Source organism: Ceratotherium simum, chromosome 2 (genome assembly GCF_057802395.1).
Source record: "Ceratotherium simum simum isolate JZ-2026a chromosome 2, ASM5780239v1, whole genome shotgun sequence".
Taxonomy (NCBI): domain Eukaryota; kingdom Metazoa; phylum Chordata; class Mammalia; order Perissodactyla; family Rhinocerotidae; genus Ceratotherium; species Ceratotherium simum.
The window spans coordinates 85,409,538-85,430,993 of record NC_141901.1 but is presented as its reverse complement, the minus strand read 5'-3'; the positions used below and the strand labels follow the sequence as shown (position 1 = coordinate 85,430,993).

At 36.5% G+C, this 21,456-nt stretch overlaps 1 protein-coding gene across 2 annotated transcripts in view; it reads right to left on the bottom strand.

Moving 5' to 3' along the window:
• The window catches only part of PIGK (phosphatidylinositol glycan anchor biosynthesis class K), a 113,937-nt gene extending 103,578 nt beyond the window's left edge, over positions 1-10,359 (bottom strand). For both annotated transcript variants that reach the window (XM_004431515.3, XM_087448776.1), the window contains exons 1-3: positions 10,236-10,359; positions 6,772-6,825; positions 2,364-2,455 (exon numbers count right to left, since the gene is read on the bottom strand). In XM_004431515.3, coding sequence (XP_004431572.1) covers positions 2,364-2,455; positions 6,772-6,825; positions 10,236-10,328 — 239 coding nt within the window. In that variant the 5' untranslated portion in view covers positions 10,329-10,359. The remainder of the gene's footprint in view (positions 1-2,363; positions 2,456-6,771; positions 6,826-10,235) is intronic.
• Between the last annotated feature and the right edge of the window lie 11,097 nt (positions 10,360-21,456).

Sequence of the window (21,456 nt, the reverse complement as noted above, 5' to 3'; positions counted from 1 at the left end):
GTAAAATGCTCCTTTAAAAAAGCAAACAAATTTTTTTTAAAAAGCAGAGCTTACTCATAATTTTTATTAATGTAATGATCAATCATTTTTCTCAGGATACATATCTGGCATATGACAGAAGTTATGATAACATAGTTTTAACTTGAAAATGCCCCACAATGTATAAAATAAATTCAAACTGTATTGTGAAATTCAAGCTTTAAAACTGAAAGCTGTTTTTAATGATTTTTAAGTTTCCAAACTGTTATTTCATAATAATTTGTTACTTTCTGACTAAAACATTACTCATGATTATATTTTTATATTTAATTCCTGGTAGGAGTAAAATGGGACAAGTCACCAATAAGAGGAGTATTCACCATAATAGGCTAAAAACCAAATAGAATCTTTTCTATTGTTCTCTGTTTATTAAATAACAAATGGTTTAAATCACCAACTGTTTAAATCCCCAATTCATTCCCCACCAAAGACTTCATAAACAGAGATGTAGACAGGCAATCACTTGAAACAGGAATAAACTTTTATAGACCATTCTTTAGAAACCTAGGGACAAATCTACTAATTATAATATATAAAATACATCCTATAGTTACACCCTATTTCTAAAAACGCCCTCTACATCTTACTGAAACCATTTACACATACCCTACTGACTTATAGACCAGACAAGGATCCGTTTACCAAAGTGAAAACCTTTGAAAACCATGCACAGTAACCTCCTGGAGGAGCTCATAGGGCACAGATGCCACAGCGGCTAAAAACCAGGAGACGGACCACATAGACCTATTTGAGAACCAACTGACAAACTATAATAATTGGCTAATCACAGGAATAATACATGTATACTTGATCTAACAAATCATTCTTTCTCAGACTAATTTAAGGTACTTTTTAAAAATGGTAATATTATCAAGTTGTCTTAATTTCTAGATGAAATACAAGAATTAAATTATAGTTCTTGTCAGCCTCCAAGGCTAAAATGGAGCTATTTAGGTACAAGGTACTATAACTTTGTTTCACTGCTTCCTTTCTGCTCCTGCAGCACTTTATACATGGTCCTCTTTGCTTTTTTTTCTTTTTTTTTGGTGAGGAAGATTGGCCCTGAGCTAACATCTGTGCCAATCATCCTCCATTTTGTATGTGGGAGGCTACCACAGCAGGTTTGATGAGCAGTGTATATGTAGCTACATGTCCGGGATCCAAACCCATGAACCCCAGGCCGCCACAGCACGCAACCTTAACCACTACACCACCAGGCCAGCCCCTCTCTTTGCTTTTATTGGAAGCGCCGGAACCCTGCAAAGAAGGTACTATTATCACCACGTAATAGCTGAAGAAACAGGCTTAGTATGGCAAAGTGACTTAACCAAGATCACCACTAAACCCAGATTTCAAACTCAGATCCATCTGACTGCAAAGCTCTTTCCACACTGCCTCGTAGGTAGAGAGGTACACAGGACTAAATAAATCAAACCTAAGTAATTGAATTCACTGCAGTTTCTTCTAGAACTGCTTGGATAATGGCAAAAACAGCCTGATCATATCTGACAAACCAAATGTAGAGGATTCCATCTGGGGGTGGGGGTGTGGGGGTTCTGCCCAGTACCTGAACTCCCTCATGTACTTAGGAAACATCCCACTTTATGAGTCATCATAGAAGGCAGAGCCCACCTCCCTATATAGAAGCTAACAACACCACATAGTCATTCTTCCTGTCACCTCTGTAGCATGGACATGGCACTTAATCTATGCTCTGCCAATATGACATTCCCACCAAGGACTTTAAATTTAGAGCTAGAGACAGCCAGAAGCTGGGACAGCAAAGGTTAGGTTTTGGCAGCAGGCAGCAGTAGCAACATTAAGTTTCCAAAGGCAAAGGCAGCAGCTAGGCAGTGGCTGAGTGCAGCCTTCAGCAGTTCGCAGCTGCATTATCATCACTGCACGGGTTTTATGCCATGATTTTTAGATATGTCTTCTCTGCTACCTCATCTTCCTTGTTCCTGACTATTTAAGGCTACAGCCTTCCCAGCAATTTGCTGAACTAATCAACATACTTTTAATAATTCCTTTTCTACTTAAATCAGTAAGAACTGCCTTCTGTTGCCTGCAATTAACAACCCAGAGTGAGGCATATAATAATTAAATAAAAGATACCAAACAATCATACTTTATCAAATCTTTTTACCTTAGTATTGATTGTTGTTTCATATAATTTACCATTATGATCTTAAGTAACAGCTACTTTATACACGATTGGTTTCTTTACCTTCTTCAAAAGTAATACAAAAATACAAATATAATAACAATCATCTAAGGGTGATTTTTACTGAGATTCAGAGTTAAGCTTTATTTAGAATTCTTACCTGTCAGGAATACCTAGCCTCTTGACACTTCTGTAAACAGAAAGAGTATTTGCAACATGTCGATAGTTAAACCAGAATCGGGATGTACACACCTAAAATAGTAAAACAAATATATTATTTTTATTAATCAAAATAAGCCACAGAGTTACAGAATTATTTCTCTTTAAGTAGGAAACAGAGATGCCTAAAGAAAGAGTATATCATAATTCAGGCTTAGAAACAGCAAAGCACATAAAGAATTGTCAATAAAACCAATCTCTCTAAAGAGGGGTCTTTCATAACTATATTAAATAAAAAGACCTTTCAGCTTAAAACAAATCTTTGGGGAATTTAATCAAATACTAAATCAACTTAGTTACTCTCAATTTATGTGACTCTATAATGTTCCTATTTCTAAAAGATTAAATTCTTTAGAATCAAACACAGTGCCCATAATCTCTTCATAGAACTGAAAAGAAAATTAGCTACCTTGGGTTATATGATAGTCCTCTCAGTCTGGATTGCTTCCTAATTTTAGTCGTGAAAAATGTAAGATAGAGACTAAAACATAACATACAAAACAGTTTTATATGCACATAAGAGAATACATTATAAAGAAACTGTTGAACTCAACAGAAAACTAGAAACAATTCAAACAAGTTTTACACTTAAAAAAAGAAGAAACTGATTCCTAACAATGATATCAAAGGTACTAGGAAAATCTAATGCCATGCTTCAAATGTCAACCCTCTTGAGAATCCATTCCAAAGGAAGTAAACGAGAATGGGGTCAGCTGGTAGCACACCTACCACCAAGCAGCCTCCTCCCCCCACCACATGCCTCTGCTGAGAGCAGGTATAATGACAGTTTCGAGACTAGCATACATGTTCTTGCCCCTGCAGACAGAAAGCAACTACGAGATTTTTTAATTAAAATGAATTTTCAACCTAGAATCCAATTTAAAAAAGACTAAAATTTTTGACTACATAAAAATGTAAAACTCCCTATGTCAAAAATACCATAAAATCCTAACTGAAATGAAAAACTTGAAATAATTATAACTCAATAAGAAAAAGATGAACAACCCAATTTTGAAAAATGGGCAAGGGATGAGAGCAAGCATTTCATAACAAAAGTATTAAAAATGGAAAATAAAACTCTTAAAGATGCTCAACTTCTGTCATAACTTAAAAAATACAAATCAAATTGATAAGTATTCAAAAGTCTGACAATTCATAGTATTGGCAAGAGTGTGGGGAAATGAATACTTATAACCGACTGATGAGAATGTAAACTAATATAAACCTTCTAAGAGAGTAATTCGCAACATACGTCAAGTTTGAAAATGTACTTACCTTTTGATTTAGCTCATACAAGTATGCAAAAATATGTATTCAAGGATTTTCACTATAATGTTGCCATATTAGCAAAAATCAAATCCAAAAAGCAAGAAACAAAATCACTACCCATCAGTAGCAAAGAATCTACAGGTTCCCTAACTTGAGCAGAAATAATATAATTGATATCTGAATTAGTCATAATAAAAACCAGTATATTCAGTGCACTTTATCATACCCAAAAGGATTTCTCATCTATTTTGGTATTTAATGATCATAAACCTAAGAAACTGCCCTCATTTTCACCAGCAATTTACTAGACATGAAATTAAGGTGTGAAAAGAGAAATATCAACTTAATATAAATTATCACCTAGTCACTGAATAGAATACCAAAAAAAAAGGAAGTAAAAGAATATGATCCATTAGTCTTTTTAAAAGGAGACAGGAGAAGACACAAATGTGATTACATGCCTTTGACATTTCTGAAAGGATACACAAGAAACTGATAATAGTGATTATAGAGAATAAAAAAAGGGGTCAAAGAAGGGTGCAATAACTTTCCAGTTTACACCCTTCCTCACCATACCTCTTTTCAACCATGAGTACAGATTATCTTTATAACTTTTTTTATTAAACAGAAGCAAAAATGTTTGTTTTACAGCAGATCCTGAGACTAAAATGGAATCTAATTTTCCTTCTATCTCCCTCTGGTGGTAAGTTTTTTCAGTCATATTACAAAAGCAAAGGGGCATTTCATTTACCTCTGATCATCTAGTCAGGACTAAAAACAAATTAATTCAAACTGGAAGGAAAAAATATATATATTTTTTAAAAATATGAATTACATAACATTGAAAGAAAGGTATGTTTAGTACTTTCAACTTGGCCCTGGTCAAATTTCATAATTTTCCATTTAAGAAAGCACAATTTATTAAAGTCTCACTATACTATGTCTGAGTTCATGTGTAAAATACAGCACAAAATATGAAAACTGCTGTTGTGAAATGCTCAGTAATAATTCTCTTTCACCCTCTATTCTCACCTGAGACCCAGGTTACTGAGACTGGAGAGGGCCTTGGTCAGAGGTTTCCCAGAACAAGGAAGGCTTTGATGTGTGTGTAGTATTAGCTAAGAGGCTCTTATTCTAAAGCATGAGCCCGTTAGCAATTAGTCGTCTGCACATAAGCAGTTATCCCCTCTTTCAAGAATGTCACCGGGAGACTAATCATGGAAGAGCCCTCAGTTTCCTGCAGAGTAAGCTATCCTCTCAAATTGGGGGATCGTCGCCTGCTTCTTGATAGTTTTCCCTACTTTTAAGGAATCATTGAAAACCTGTCTCCTTATCTGAAGCAACCTTTATTCAATTCCTTCATAAAACTCTTGTGAGGGGTAGCATATAGAAGGTGCTCTTTCCTGGAGAACAAGAAAATGTGCCATGAACCTATGTTTTACTGTTCTATTTAATCATAATAAAATTATATTCCATACAAATATGTATAGCAACTGTAATCACTATTTACTTCTAGCAACCTGTAGATAATTACATACTTCTATAAAATTGTTCTCGATAAACTTACAAGGCCTCAAACATTTGGACAATCTTCCTTTGGCCTTCATAAAGTTACTTATAATCTCATATGTTTGCTCTGTACTTTTAGTTGAATTCCTCTACCCACCTCCTTTACATTCCCACTGTATTCTTACAATTTGTGTTTCCCAGTTTTCCTCCTTTTCCAACACGAGTTATTTGAAACACTGTACATTCTCTGTTCCCTTCCTTTCTCACAAAAATCAGCTTCCTTTCTTGCCTTTTTATTTTCTAATCTTTTCTTCCAGTCAACCCTTTTGTACATTTTTTTGTCAAATTTATTGTATCTTCTAATCATGTTAATGTCATTAAATGAATCCCCAGTAGCAAAACTATCACCCAAATACTTTCCAAGCACAGGAATAACAAAATTGATTACATGTATTATATTTGGTGAACTAAAAACACAAATTTGTGAATCCAGATAAATTAAAGATGGTACTTCACACAGAGGAAAAAAAAACGAAAAAGAAACTGGGCCAATAAGCAAACCTTACTAAGAATCAAAAAATGCAAATTAAAACAAAATTTAATTTGTTGCCCAGCAGTCAAACAGAGAAGATAAGTTAATGCACAGTTAACTTGGGGTTAGAAAAAGAGGTACAGCATTTCTGGAGGGCAATTATGCTCCACGACTTCACAGCCTTATGCCTAGGAATTTATCATAAAGAGAAAATCAGCCAGGTTTACAAAGATGTATGTATAAGGACGTCCAACACAGCCCTGTTTAAAATAATGAAAAATTTCAAATCTAAATGTCCATGAACAGAAGATTATGATACATTCATAAAACAGAAAACAATACAGCCTTTGGAAAAGATTATGTATCTCTATAACTACCGGCAGGGAAAGATCCCCAAGATATACTGCTATCGGGTTGCAAAATAGCAGATATAATATGACCCTAGTTATATAAAATCATGTATTTTATGCTTATATATGAAGAGAGGAGGTTAGAAGAAGGTTCACCAAAATGTTGATCCTGGCATGTGGGACTTGAAGACATTTTCGATTTTCTTTTTTTTTTAAACTGAGATGAAATTCACATATAAAATTAATCTGTTTTCTTCTAAACTTTTCTATATAATTTGAATTTTCTATAATGATCATTGATTTTTGTGAACAGAAAAAAAACAATTAAAAAAATTTTTAAAAGTAGCCTAAGTAGAGCATATCTATAAACTAATATTATAATTAAGAAATACAATTACTAGTTTCCATCATTAAAATAATTCTATATTTCATAGAATGCTTCCTTTAACAACAGTATCCCTAATTTATTCTTATATTTATTTACCCACCACCACTTGACAGATACACTGAAGGCAAAGAATATTATTAGTTGATGTAGTCAATTTAAAATATAGCCAAATCAAAATAAAGAATTTCTGTTATAAGATATAAGAAAATAAATTTTATTTTCAAAAATTTGATTCAGACAAAATTTCTCAGACACATATCTAATGTGAACAGCAAGGTATACCTTCATGGAATATACTTACCAATACAGCCCAGTTGTTTGTATGGCCACTTCTAAAGAACTGTTCTGCTTGATCCTATCAGTCAAATAACAGCAAAAAGATTAGAAGAGAAAGCCCCACTCCCAGAATAAAGACTGATAAAGGGCAGTTCAGACTCAGGGAGTTTTTCTAGTTGTAATAACAGTAAGTCATCACTGTGCAAGCTTATAAAGATTCTAGTATTTGACCTTATGAAGGACAAAATAAACAGTTTTATTTTTTGCTCGAGGGGGGGCATTGCTTGGGGGGGAGGGGCTGTTTGTTTTTATACATTTTCTCTCACACAGCCAGCTCTTCCTCAGGTGCTTCTAATTTTACACTGTCTTCAAATTGTGAATGATTTATTTCATGTTTTGATTCTACACATAACAATTAATACTCTTGCTGTTGAAATTTCATTCAGTATTCGTCCCTACTCTGTGCTGGGTACTTCCAATTACTTTATTTCAACTCACCAACACACTTGATTGAGCACATTTTCTAACATACTATCATGTACCATATCACTAACCTGTTAAAGTAAATCTGTTATAGTTGCCATCATGCAACATTTAAAACCTCGCATCCAACACTATCCAGGCATCTAATGAACATGATTTTGATTATATATTAAAATAATAGTGAATAAAAACCATAACGACCTCTCAAACAGTAGTATTAGAACAGTCAGATCGCTTGGATTCAAATCTGGGCCCTCTTACTTACTAGCTGTATGAACGTAGGAAAGCTGCTTATCTTCTCTATGCCTCCATTTCCCCATCTATAAAATGGTAATATTACCTGACTCACAGATGTAGGAATGGTGACTGGAACAGAGTAATTGCATAACAAACGTTAGCCATTTTAATTTTCAGCTGACAAGACAATTTCAGGGAGAGTGAAAAAAAATTCCACTCAAATGTGTATATGTCATATATTTATACATACATACACACATGTATACATATGTATATATATTTTTTAACCTTTCTCAACAGCTGCCTTGCTAAAGAAAGTAATGTGCTATAACAGATAAAGCATTAGTTTAGGAATCTGAAGATCTGGGTTTTAGCCCAGGTCCTATCATTCACCCGGCTGTGAGAGTGGGGTAAGTTATTTAGCTCTTGAGACTTGACTTTTCTCATGCAGAAAATGAGAGTTAAACCAATAATTTCTAATGTCCCTTCCAGCTCCAAAATTCTTACACCATTAAGACTTTAGCAAAAAATCTGAAATGGTAAAACTCTTTTGTGATTGTTTAGACAATATAATCACTATAAAGTTACTCATTCATTCTACATATAGTTAATGGAGCACCCATTATGCGCCAGGTGCCATGGAATGTACAGCAACACAAAAATCACTAAAAAGCATGCTACTTTCTCTCATGAATCTCAGAGTTCAATAAAAAAGATAAGCATGCAAACACATTCCACTACAATGTAACATTCATTCACTCATCACATTCATCAGACACCAGGTGCCAGTCACTGTCCTGAGTGCTCAGAAAACAATGACGGCAAAAACAGTCATAGTACTCGTCTTCAAAGAGGTTATCTTCAATTCAATAGACACACATTAAGCAGTTGAGGGCAAATTATAAATTCCATAAAGGTAAGATACACTGTATCATGAAAGAGAATAATAGAGGGACCTGACCTGATCTGGGGGAGAGGGATCAGGGAAGGTTTCCCTAGAGAAGTGACATTTGGGTTAGGATCCAAAAGATGAAGAGAACAGTGAAGATAATTCCAGACAGAGGGAACATGGGTCCTAAAGACAGAGGGAGCTTAGAGGTTTTGAGAAACTGAAATAAGATTAGCATAAGCAGAAGTTTAAGAGAGAACTGGAGGTGTCAGCAGAGGCACAAGTATGCAGGGCCTTGTCTGTGCGTCATGATGAAGATTTTGCTCTTTATCCTTAAAGCAACATTAAGGTGTATATGGGTTACATAATCAGATCTGTGTTTTTAAAAGTTACTCTGGCTGCAGCTTGGAGAACAGACTGGGAGAAAGAAAGAATGACTTGAGGCAGACCAGTTAGGGAGCTACTGTACTCGAAGTGCATGATGGAATAATAAATAGTACAAAGCATACATAGGTTATAAGAGATGAGTGCTATACTAGGTAAGTGTGTAAATCACAACAGTAAAGGCAAAGGTAAGGGATAGGAAAAGGTTCTACATAGGTTATGTTTTTACTGCATCTTGGTAAATGAACAACCAGAGGAAACGGGGTATAAAACACGGTAATGTGAAAAAGCAAGGCAACCGTGTAACTACAAAAAACAGTAATGGTATCCAAAATGAAGTATACAAGATAATCCACTAGAATAAAGGAGGGAAATGGAAGAAATTCTATTCATATTATCTAAAAATATGCATTATAAATACTGAATATATAAATTAGCAGCAATTCATGAATATATAGAGTGCTCAATATCTTTTAACTGGTGGGGATGTGTATTCAAAAAGTTTGAAATCCTGGTGTAAGCTCAAAGTACTGAGACGGCAGGGAGAGTGGGCTCCAATATGAAGACTGGAAAAGTAGCCAGAGACCAGATCATAACGTTTAGACTTTATATTCTGTATGCAATGGAAAAACACTGAAAGGATTCAATCAGAAGAATAACCTGATCACGTTTACATTTTAGGAAAAAATTTTAGATGCTAACCTAGCATCTAGTGAGGGAGTTTGGAAACCTGGGGAAACAAGATAAAGTTATTGCAAGAGTCTAGGTAAGAAATGACCAGGGCCTGCATTAAGCCAGTGGAACTGGAGAGGTGAAAGCAATTCTAAGAGTTCAGAACACAGAATTTAGCGATGATTAAAATGTGGGATAAAAAGAGGAGTTTATTACAAACTCCCAGGTGTCTAGCTTAGCAGCAACACCATAGGAGGTGGGGCAGGCAGAAGATAAAACTTGGAACACAGATGTTCAACTGTCTGCCGACTATCCAGGCCCCTTAGCCAGCTGGATATGCGGGCCTGAAAATGATGCTAGAGATCGAGACTGTAGAACTGGACCGAGGAATCATCAGAGTACAGCGGACAGTAAAAGCTTTAAAAGAGCCAGAACGTCCTGCGAGCCAAAGATCAAACGCAGTACCCATCAGACTCCGACCAAAGGGGAGCATGCAGTTTAGCAGGAGGGAAGCAGGGGCTGCACTCCTGTGCCTGAACTTCACCTGCTAGGTCTGCACACACCTAGCAAAGGAGCAAAGGATCAGGTATTCCCGTACCTCCGAGGAGTTGACTGTTTTAATTCGTCGTTTTAAAAGGCTGAAACCGACCGACACTGTCGTATCCCGTCCCCAGTGACACCCTCCCACAGCCCGGACAGCCCATCGGAGGCTGACGACTCCAGGAGGCTTCCCTCAGCGGGGTACAGGACATCTGCCGGGCGCTCGCAGCCGCGACACGGCTGAACGCCCAGCGCCCTGTCGTTCAGAGAGGCCTGACTCCTACCTCGATCTGACTAGCGGCCAAGCTGCCGAAGGACAAGACCGACAACCCTGCCAGGGCAGTTAAAGCCCGGCTGAGGCAGTAGGTGGCGGCCATGTTTGCCGGCTTCAGCCCACCCGCACCTGGAGGGGCGGGGCGAGGGCCGTAAAGCAGCACGGCGGCTTTTTGCGACGCCAGCCCCACCTCCCTGAGGCCCGCCCCTCGCCAGCCTTTAAAAGTTAGCGCTCGCACGGGGTTGGAGTTCCTAGATAGCTGGGGCGGGGCGGGCGGGAGGTGCTGATGCTGTATCTTTAACTGCATCTTTAGTTTTCGTATTGTAGGATAGAGATAACGTTTAAAATATTTTTGAAAGGTGAGGGAGAAAAACTTGTGATCCGATAAGATTTAAGAAGCTATTTCCTTTTTTGCATAGTGCTGCCAATTCTTTGACTATGTGAAGCATGCTGTGGTGGGAGGAGCAGACGTTTGGGCACAAAAACAGGATTAATTGGATCAATTTCGAATGGAAAGATGGGTGGGTGCTACAGTTAACAGGCTTAGGGTCTATTACTTATTAAAAGCACGAACATGGATAAACTAGTTAAATTTTTGTTTCTTCTGTAATTATGGAGCTAAAACTTAAAGAGAGTCAGAGGATTTAATAGGATCATATGTGTTCGTTCCATTCTGTTCATTATATGCATTCAATTTTAAATTCTGGTTTCCATCTAGCATGACATAAAACATGTTTTTATGCTGCTTCATAATCCTCCTGATTTTAATGTTTAACAGTAACATGGAATTCCATCCCTTATTGGTGCCTCAAAGTAATTGCCACTCGATTGAACAATACAAAGTTTCTAAGTTTTACTATAAAAATATATTGTAGAGAGTATCTGTGGGCATTTGACTTTTTACATTTGTTGACTTATTTTCTCTGGATAATTTTTCTGGAATAGGAATCTTGGATCAAAAGACACAAAAATTTTAATGACTGTCAATGCTGTTGCCTTACAAAGTGTACAAACTTACAGCGCCATCAAAATACACAACTTAACACCAAATTATACCGTTTTTGGCCGCTAAATTCCGTGGTATAAAATGTTACCTGAAGGGGCTGACGGGTGGCATAGTGGTGAAGCTCTGGTGCCCCGCTTTGGCGGCCCTGGGCTGGGACCTCCAGGCCGCTGCTCAAGCCAAGCTGAGGCAGCCTCCCACATAGAGCAACTAGAAGGATGTGTAACTATGACATACAACTATCCACTGGGGCTTTGTGGGGGAAAAAAAAAGGAAAAAGGGAGGAGATTGGCAACAGAAGTTAGCTCAGGGCCAATCTTCCTCAAAAAAAAAAAAAGTTACCTCAAGTAGTTCTAGTTCTTTGATTACTATCAAGATCTGATGTCTTGGGCCAGCCCGTGGCTTAGCGGTTGGGTGCGCGTGCTCCGCTCCTGTCGGCCGGGTTCGGATCCCCGGCGTGCACCGACGCACTGCTTCTCCAGCATGCTGAGGCCGGGTCCCACATACAGCAACTAGAAGGAAGTGCAGCTATGACATACAACTATCTGCTGGGGCTTTGGGGGGAAAAATAAAAAAAAATAAAAAAAGATCTGATGTCTTTCCTTGTGTTTATAAACTCTCTGTATGTCCTCTGATGTAAATTTTCTGTACATAGCTTTGTTTTACATATGAATTTGAATGATATCTTTATAAAGAAATGACATTAACCCTTGTCATATTTTATGCTATTGCTTTTCTCATTCTCTTCTCTCTCTTTCCATTTTATTTTTTTCTTTTACTATGGCACTTGATGAGATGTTTAATGTTTGTTAAGTAGTCAGAATTCAGGTTTTCCCTTGTGAGGCCGAGAAAGTTAGCACACTAGCGGAATGCCTTTTATTTATTCACCAGTTCAACAAAAGTCTAGTGAATGCTGATAATGTACCAGGACACTGCTAAAAAGAAGGTTTTTGCTCTCATAAGCCTTACATTCTAGTAAGGAAGCCAAACAATAAGAAGAGAAGAAAAGAAAAATGGATACAGTAAATTCACATAGTGATACAATAGGGTAAAGAGACAGAAACTGAAAGGGAACGAGACACTACTTCAATGAGGTGGTTGGGGAGAACCTCTCTGCAGAGATAACATTTGATCTGGGACCTGAAAGAACTTGTCCGAGGAGTTCATTCAGGTCTCAGATCAAAAGTTTTATTTTCTTTTAATTTTATGTTTAACTCTTCAACTGTCTGGAATACATTTTGGTATATGCTTTAAGATGTTACGTGAGTTATCTGTTGCTGCATAACAAACCACCCAGAACTTTGTGGTGTGCCCAAGCCCAGAGACACAAGGGTGTGGAAACAGGCAGACGTGATTCTGTGGGAGCCATTGCTATAACATCTACCTGGACTTTTATCAAAATTGGTATTCCATTATCCAACATAATTTTCTACATAATGCTTGCCTTTCCCATTGCCTCATGATAACTTTTTATTAAATTTTTATAAAAAATACAGTATTTCTGGGCTTTCTGTTCTCTTCAATTAAAATGTATGTCTATTTGGGGGCCAATAGCATGTTATTTTCCTTATTATGGCTTTTAATATGTTTTAATATGTGGCCATTGTGGGTAATCATTTCAGTAAACTTCATGATGATTTCACCTGGTAAATTTTCCAATTGAATTTTATAATAATTTTTTCAAGTTATAAGAAAATAGTACTATTTGGATTTTTTAATGAGATTATACAAAATCTATTAATAAGTTTGAGAAAGCTGACACCTTTATCATATTTAGTCTCTCATCCAGGAAGATGGAAGTCTTTCATTTATTTGTGGTCTCTCTCTTTTTTTTTTTTTTGGTGAGGAAGATTGGCCCTGAGCTAACATTTCTTGCCAATCTTCCTCTATTTTGTATGTGGGATGCCACCACAGCATAGCTTGATGAGCAGTGCATAGGTCTGCTCCCAGGATCCAAACCCACGAACCCCAGGCCACCAAAGCAAAGTGCACAAACTTAAACACTATGCCACCTGGCCAGCCCCTTGTGGTCCCTTTTTTTAATTTCTCAGTAAAACTTTAAGTCAGAGATATCTAAATTAAGCTACTTCCTAAGCATTTTTAACATTTGTTGTTATTCTTACTGGATTTCTTTTTCATTGTATGGGAAATACATATAAATAATTATAAATTGGTAATACTTATAATATTATGTATTCTGATCAGTTATTGCTGATATATAGGTCATATTTTGTGTCCAACTGCTCTTTCATTATGTTAATAATAATTATTTCATTATTTTAATAATGAAAATTATTTAAAAATTTTGTTTGACATTATTTTGGCTTTTCTAGTTTTACAGTAATAGTATCTGCAAATTATCTTTTCACCTCTTCCTTTCCAGTATTATTCCTTATATCTCTTTTTCATAGCTTGTGTTATGGCTCAGTATTAATTAATAATGTTGATAGCAAGCAAATTTCCTTGTTTCATTTTTGTTTTAAAAGGAATGGTTTTAGCACTTTTTCATTAAGCCTATCGTTAGTTCTTGGACTAGAATAAATACTTGTTGTCGTGTTAAAGTAGATTTCTATTTCTCTTGGTTTTTTCGTTGAACCACTGATTTTAAAGTATGGGATACAGCCAGCTTCATACCTAAATATAGGACACATGAGCAGTTTTAGACACCACTCAACATGGGAAATAATTTTTTTTAATCTCTTAATATGTGAGATAGCATTGTTTGGTCAGAATTATTAACCATATTCATAGATAAGAGAACAGATTGGTGATTGCCAGAGGCAAGGGGGAAGAGGTGGAAGAAATGGGTGAAGGGGGTCAAAAGGTATAAACTTCCACTTATAAGATAAATAAGTCCTGGGGATGTAATGTACAGTGTGGTGACTATAGTTAACAATACTGTATTGTATATTTGAAAGTTGCTAAGAGGGTAGATCTTAAAAGTTCTCGTCACAAGAAAAAAAAATTTGTAACTGTGTGCTGATGAGTGTTAGCTAATTTATTGTGGTAATCATTTTGCAATGTATACATAATATCAAATCATTATGTTATACTCCTAAAACTAATACAATGGTATATGTCAATTATATCTCAATTTAAAAAAAAAAAAAGAATTGTTAACCAGAGTCTTCATTTAGACTAGAATTCAATTCAGTTATTCATTAAGTGAATAACTGACTTAACTTAGCAACTAAAAGAAAAAACAATCAGATCAAAATTCCACACATCCATACGCATCCATGGCTTCTCTAATGAAAGTTTTCATGCCTGACTCTCACAGAAAGCACAGCATAAGGTCTCTCCACGCTGTTTTTACTACTGCTCTTCAATCCAGTGATAACTCAGACTGCCTGTTTTTTTTTTTTTTTAATAATATCTTTTTTTTTTTAAAGATTTTATTTATTTTTTTTTCCCCCCAAAGCCCCAGTAGATAGTTGTGTGTCACAGCTGCACATCCTTCCAGCTGCTGCATGTGGGACGCGGCCTCAGCGTGGCCAGAGAAGCAGCGCGTCGGTGCGAGCCCGGGATCCGAACCCGGGTCGCCAGCAGTGGAGCGCGCTCACTTAACCACCAAGCCACGGGGCCGGCCCTCAGATTGCCTGTTGACTCTGGTGTTGGATCAGTGTTTATTCTTGCTCTCTTCTCTTATCTGTATGCCTACCATATCTTTTTCTCTCTCTCCTTTCTGCACCAAGAACACCATTGTGTTATTCATTTATTCAGTAGGTATTTATTGAGCACCAGTTATGTACCAGGCATTGTGCTAGCCACAGGCAATGGAAGAGAGAGAAAAGACTGAGCAAGTGCCTGCCTTTATGGAGCTTACAGACTAGGCGAGGCAGACATTCATAGTAGAAGCATTTAAATAAATGTAAAAGTCTAATAGGAGAGTTAGACTAGTTAGTCCCTTAGTAGTGGGCACAACTTTGTAAGAAAAACCAAAGTAGGGTTCCCTGAGGAAATGGACTGAGCTGAAATTAATAAGTTAATGAAGCAAAGATGGAAGGGACAGTGGAGCTTTCAAGGCAGAGGAAACAGCTCTTGCAAAGAACCTAGGGAAGAAAGGGAGCTTCACTTATTACAGAAACTTTTTGAATGGCATTGTGCTTGCAGTTCAAAGAACAAAAGAGAGTGCTGCAAGATGAAACTGTGTTGCTAAGCAGGTGCCACCTCCTTTCAAAGCCTTGAGGGTCAGGTCAAGGAAAGCCTCAGAATGGTAAAGATCACACCGGCTCCACTGAGGAGAAGGGCTTCTGGCAGAGCTTTTGGAAGGCCATTGCTCCAGTCCAGGCAGTGGTAGCTTGGACCAGAAGGGTAAGATTGGAGATGATGAAAAATGGAGAGATCTGATAAGAGTTTTAAGATTACAACCACCAGAACACGATGATGGATAATATTTGGAAAGTAGGAGAGAGGACAATTTCAAGGATGACTTTTGGAAATCTGACTTGCACAAATGAATGCATAGTAGTGCCATTTTTTTAAAAACATAAGAATAACAGGAAGCGGACCAGGTTTAGGATTCATATACGAGTGAGGTCTAGTTTAAATATTTACCCAGAACAATTTGGAAAGAAAATTTGCATAAACTTATTATAAATACTTTTGTGACTACTAAATAAATGTTGTTACATTTAGAAAACGTAACATGAATGGAAATGCAAATTTTACAATGTGCTTTATACCATGTAGTTTAACTACTACAGGCAAGTCTATTTGCTACAACAATCATCACAAGTATTTGATGGAAACATTTCATATCTAACAGTTGAAATGTTTCTTTGGGCAAGATAAAATTCAATAAAAGGAAATCAGATATATAATAAAATACAAATAGAAAAAAATCAATTAAAATAAAGGAAAAGGACATTCTTTCCAGTGTATTTATATCATCTCCTAGTACTGATTTTGATATTGGACCACCTTAAATTCCATTTCAGTTTGGCCTCAAATGCTTTTATTCCCTCCTTCCATTGAGCCATTTAATAATAGTTTGTTGTTCTGCTGTAATCAGTTTCCATCACATGATCCTTCTCATTAGCTTCAGAACTAACCCATAATAACATTGCTTCAATGCAAGAGTAGAGCAACTGCCCTTCAAAGTCTCATTTTGGAAATCCTGTGTTGTCATTACAATGCCATAATGACCTAGACAGAAAGTCACGTTGAATACCTGAGTGAGGTAAAACTTGGTATCTCATTAGTAGTGTGATCTTCCCTTGTCAATCAAGAAGCCACTGATTCTATTGGTATAAAACTAATTGATAGAGTTTAGTTCTCTATGAGCTGAGAATTTTCTACAACTGCAATTGATCTTATTCAATAGATTTTTATTCAATAGTATATTGCTTTATTCAGTAAGCATCTTGTGAGATTCCCTAAATCCCAAAGACTTTTAATAAATATTTTAATTATACCCTGTTTAGTAAAGTGTGGGACATCATGAAAGGCCTCTCTTAGGAAGACATCCGAGTGGTGCAGAGGAGAGGAAGCAGTTGTGTATTTAATATAAAATTGCTAGAAGGGTACTATGGTAGGCAGAATAATGACTCCCCAAAGATGTCCATGTCTTAGTCCCTAGAATCTTGGAATATATTACCTAACATGACAAAAGGGACTTTGCAAATGTGATTAAGGATCTCAAATAGGGGAGATTATATTAAGTTACCTGGGTGGGCCCAGTGTAATCACAGACTACTTATAAGAGGAGGGCAAGAGGATCAGAGAAGAGAAGAAGATGTGATGATGGAAGCAGTGGTCAGAGTGATGAAGAGCCACCAGCCAAAGAATGTGAGTAGCTTCTAGAAGCTGGAAAAGGCAAGGAAATGGATTCTTTCCTAGCGCCTCCAAAAAAACACAGCTCTACCAGGCCATTTTGGACTTCTGACCTCCAGAACTATAAGATAATAAATTTGTTTTGTTTTAAGCCACTGAGTTTGTGGTATTTGTTACAGCAGCAACAGAAAACTACGACAGGTACTTAAACTGTTAATAGTGTTTGGAGATCTGAGAATGAAGACTGGATTCTTAAAGGGCTTTTACTCTCCATTCTTCAGTATTGTTTGAACTTTTTTGTTTTATCATGGATTTATAAAACATCTTAAATAAAAATAATCATTAAAAGAAAAACTAGATAACATTAAGTGAAAAGACAGTGTAGAAAATTGTATAGAGAATAATTTCTCAACCATGTAAAAAAATAGACAAAAATAAGAAGGAAGCTTCCTAAAATGTAACCAGTTTCTAGTCCTGGTTATTGAGATTGTGGAAGTTCTATTTCATTTATCTGTTCACTCACTCAACAGTCACTCATTGAGCATCTACTCTATACTAGACAATATGCTAGGAACCGAGAGTGCAGGTGAGAATAAGATAGACACGATCCCTGTCCTCATGGAACCTAGAGAGTAGGGGAGGTAGATATTAAACAGATAATTACACTTTATTAATTGATTATACTGTGATAAGTTCAACAAAGGAGAAGTACAGGTGACATCGTCATGTACCAGGGCAGCCCAACCTAGTCAGAGAGTGCCTTCCTGAGGACTTCAGCTTAGAACTAAAGAATAAATGGGAATTTGCCAGACAGAGATGGGAAATCAAATTTTTTTAATTTTCTAAAATGAGCACATATCACTTTTATTATTATAAAAATGAATACTTCTAGTGTTATTTAAAGGAATAGCTAACATTCCTCCCACTCATTATATCTGCTAACAGCAGCTGCTTAGTCCCAGAAATGCTCCACTTGCTCTGCTTGATTTAGCCAAATTTAGTTTAATGATCAGACATTTTTCTCTCTCTCTCTCAAATACTTCAGTCAAATGAAATCATTAAGTTAATAAATTGAAGACACTGGACAAAAAAGTAAAATAAAATAATGAGTCAATAGCCTCCCTGTCCAGAACTTACATTAGGAAATATTAGATTTATTACCTTTTGGTAGTCAATCTATCAAAAAGAGCTTGTGGAATGCACTTAATGTCGACCCTGAGGGAAATTAGAACCAGCTTCTTTGCCAGTTGAAATTCTATTTTTATCAGATCAAAATTAAAGAACACAAGTAAAGGAACAAAGGACAAAAATTGTTTTGAAATCAACACAAAATGTACCACGAAAAGAACTTTTCTCAAAGAAATTTCATAAATGAAATAACTGGATATTAAAAACCAAGAATTCCCAATTTCTCAACATTAGGCTCTTCTGTTACAATTTCCAGATGAGTAGTAATTTTCCAAACCATAATTTGAGATTACCTTTGGAAGGGGAGGGGAGAATAACACCTCTATAATAAATATGCCCTAATGATGTTTGTAGTGAAGGATTAACATCTCTAGGAAAACCAAAAGGAAGAAAAATAGAGACAGCCTATTAACAAATACCATGCCATCAAAATCACTAAACAAGTAAAATGTTCTTAATTTTATTTAAGTGGTCCTTTTTATTTGTTTGTTTGCTTGCTTGCTTCTCAATGCACTTAGGTGTCTGTAACATTTTGAATGGGTAATGTCCTTTAATGAGAATCAACATAAATTTGCCTATGTTCAACAAATAGTGTATCATAATGTAGAAGTGATGTATAATGATGGTGCTGTAATGAGAACTTGTATGTTATTTGCCACGGAGCTGTTATCAGCTTAACTGCAAATAAGAGAGACTATTTTTATGGCATAAAAAATGGAAGATTTAGAGTTCAGATACTTTTGCTGTAGATGAAATAAATAAAATATTTAGGCTCTGTAGTGGATTGAATAGCATCCTCCCAAAATTCATGAACACCCGGAACCTCAGAAAGTGACCTTATTTGAAAAGAGGCTTTGTGATCAAGAATGAACAAGATGAGATCACACTGGATATAATCCCTAAATCTCATAACTTGTGTCCTTATAAGAAGAGGAAAGCACATAGAGAGATATACACAGAGAAGAAAGTCATGTCTTTTGAACATGTCTTCATACACTTGTTAACCTTTTGGATTTTCTCTTCTGTAAATGCCTGTTCATATTCTTTGCCCATTTTAGAGTTGTGTTTGCAAACTCAGTGATTTCTTCAAAGACCAAGAGTCCTCCTGTTCTGCCATCTCAGCATATTGGCTTTGGGAATCTGATTTTAATTTCAAACTTCTAGCCCCCAGAACTGTGAGAGAGTAAATTTCTGTTGTTTTGAAGCCACCTAGTTTATAGTAAAATTTGTTATGGCAGACCTAGAAAAACAATACAGGGTCTAACATAGCTATTTTCATAATCAACTAAATTTTTTAGTATTATGCTACCTCCATTCATTATTTCCTTCACTTCTTTAACTTCTTTTATTGTAGAAATAGAGACAAAGAATAGTTTGTTTTGTGATGATTATAGCAATCAGTATTTATTCATTCAACAAACATTTGAGCACTGCATCAGTAATGATGATTTTGCCCAAAAGCAACAGAAACTCCCAGTAAATTGATTTAAACCCTAAAGATATTTAATCACGTGGCAAGACAAGCAGTCCATTGAAAGATGGTTTCGAGTTTGGTTTGCAAACTCAGTGATTTCTTCAAAGACCAAGGATCCTCCCGTTCCGCCATCTCAGCATATTGGCTTTGGGACTCTGATTTGTTTTTCATGGTAGTAGGATGGCTGCTGAAAGCTCCAAATATCATATCCCTGCATATCACGGAAGACAATCTTAGTTGCCTCCTAGCAGACTTCACCTTATGCATGATTGTCCAGGCTTGGTCACATGCCCATTTCCAGACCTGACAAAGGGGCACAGGATTGGTAGGACTAGCCAAGATCAATCACTATTTGTCCCGGACAGGTAGTAACATTGTTTCCAGAAAAAGAGCTAAGGTTCTGTGAGGAAAGTAGGAGCAGAATCACTGGGGCAAAAGATATGCATATTTAATATGATGAAGCGAAGCCAGATTTCTCTTCAAAACAGATGCTCCATCTAAACTACCACCAGCAGTGCATGAGGATCCCTATGCCCCCACACTTAGCATTTCTCTTTTCTTTTTTCCATTCTAATAGGGGTAAAGTGATAGCTCATTGTTTTAATATATAGTTCTCCGAGGACTAATACTTTTGAATGTGTCTTCATAAACTTGTTGACATTTTGGATTTCCTCCTCTGTAAATTGCCTCTTCATATTCTTTTGCCCATTTTAAAGTTGTGTTTTCTGTCTTTTCCCTGTTTATTTGCAGGAGTTCCTTACAAAATACAAATATTTAATTCTTTATTGGTTTTAGACATTTCACATGTCTTCTCCCCCTCCTGTCATTGGTCTTTCAGCTTTGTCCATGTTATCCTTCATTGAACAGAAATCCTTAATTTAATGAGATTAAAGTATATATACTTCACATAGTTATTGTGAACTTTAAATTTGATAATGTACGTAAAACTCTTGGCTACAATGCCAGGTACAAAGAAAGAGCTTGATAAATAAATCTCAGATATTATTATTGCTATCATTGTTATTCATTTGACCCTATCTTTCCCAGAAGAGTAACAACTATCTTTTGCTACCATAACACCCTACATGTGTCTCTATCACAGCAGTTGTTATATTGTCTCTCAAGGTGGACAGATTGCACTCTCTGAAGCCAAGGGCGATGCCTTATTCATCTTGCATTCCCATGACCTAGGACATGCCAAAAGGTGCTCAATAAATGCATTTTGAATAAATATAAATAAATGAGATTTCAAAGAAATTTAAATAATGAAGAATACTAATTGGGGGGCTGGCCTGGTGGCACAAGCGGTTAAGTGCACGTGCTCCACTGTGGCGGCCCGGGATTCGCCAGTTCGGATCCCGGGCGTGCACAGATGCACCGCTTGTCAAGCCGTGCTGTGGCAGCGTCCCATATAAAGTGGAGGAAGATGGACATGGATGTTAGCCCCGGGCCAGTCTTCCTCAGCAAAAAAAGAGGAGGATTGGCAGATGTTAGCTCAGGGCCAATCTTCCTCACACACACAAAAAAAAAAGAATACCAACTGGGGGAAAAGGATAACTGTAGAAATCATGGAAACGTTTTATATTTTAAAAAAGTAAAAGGGAAAATATTTGCAAAAGACACATCCGATAAAGGACTGTTATCCAAAATACACAAAGAACTCTTAGAACTCAACAATAAGAAAATGAACAACCGGATTTTAAAATGGGCAAAAGATGTAAAAAGACACCTTACCAAAAAAGATGTACAGATGGCAAATAAGCATATGAAGAGATGTTCAACATCATATGC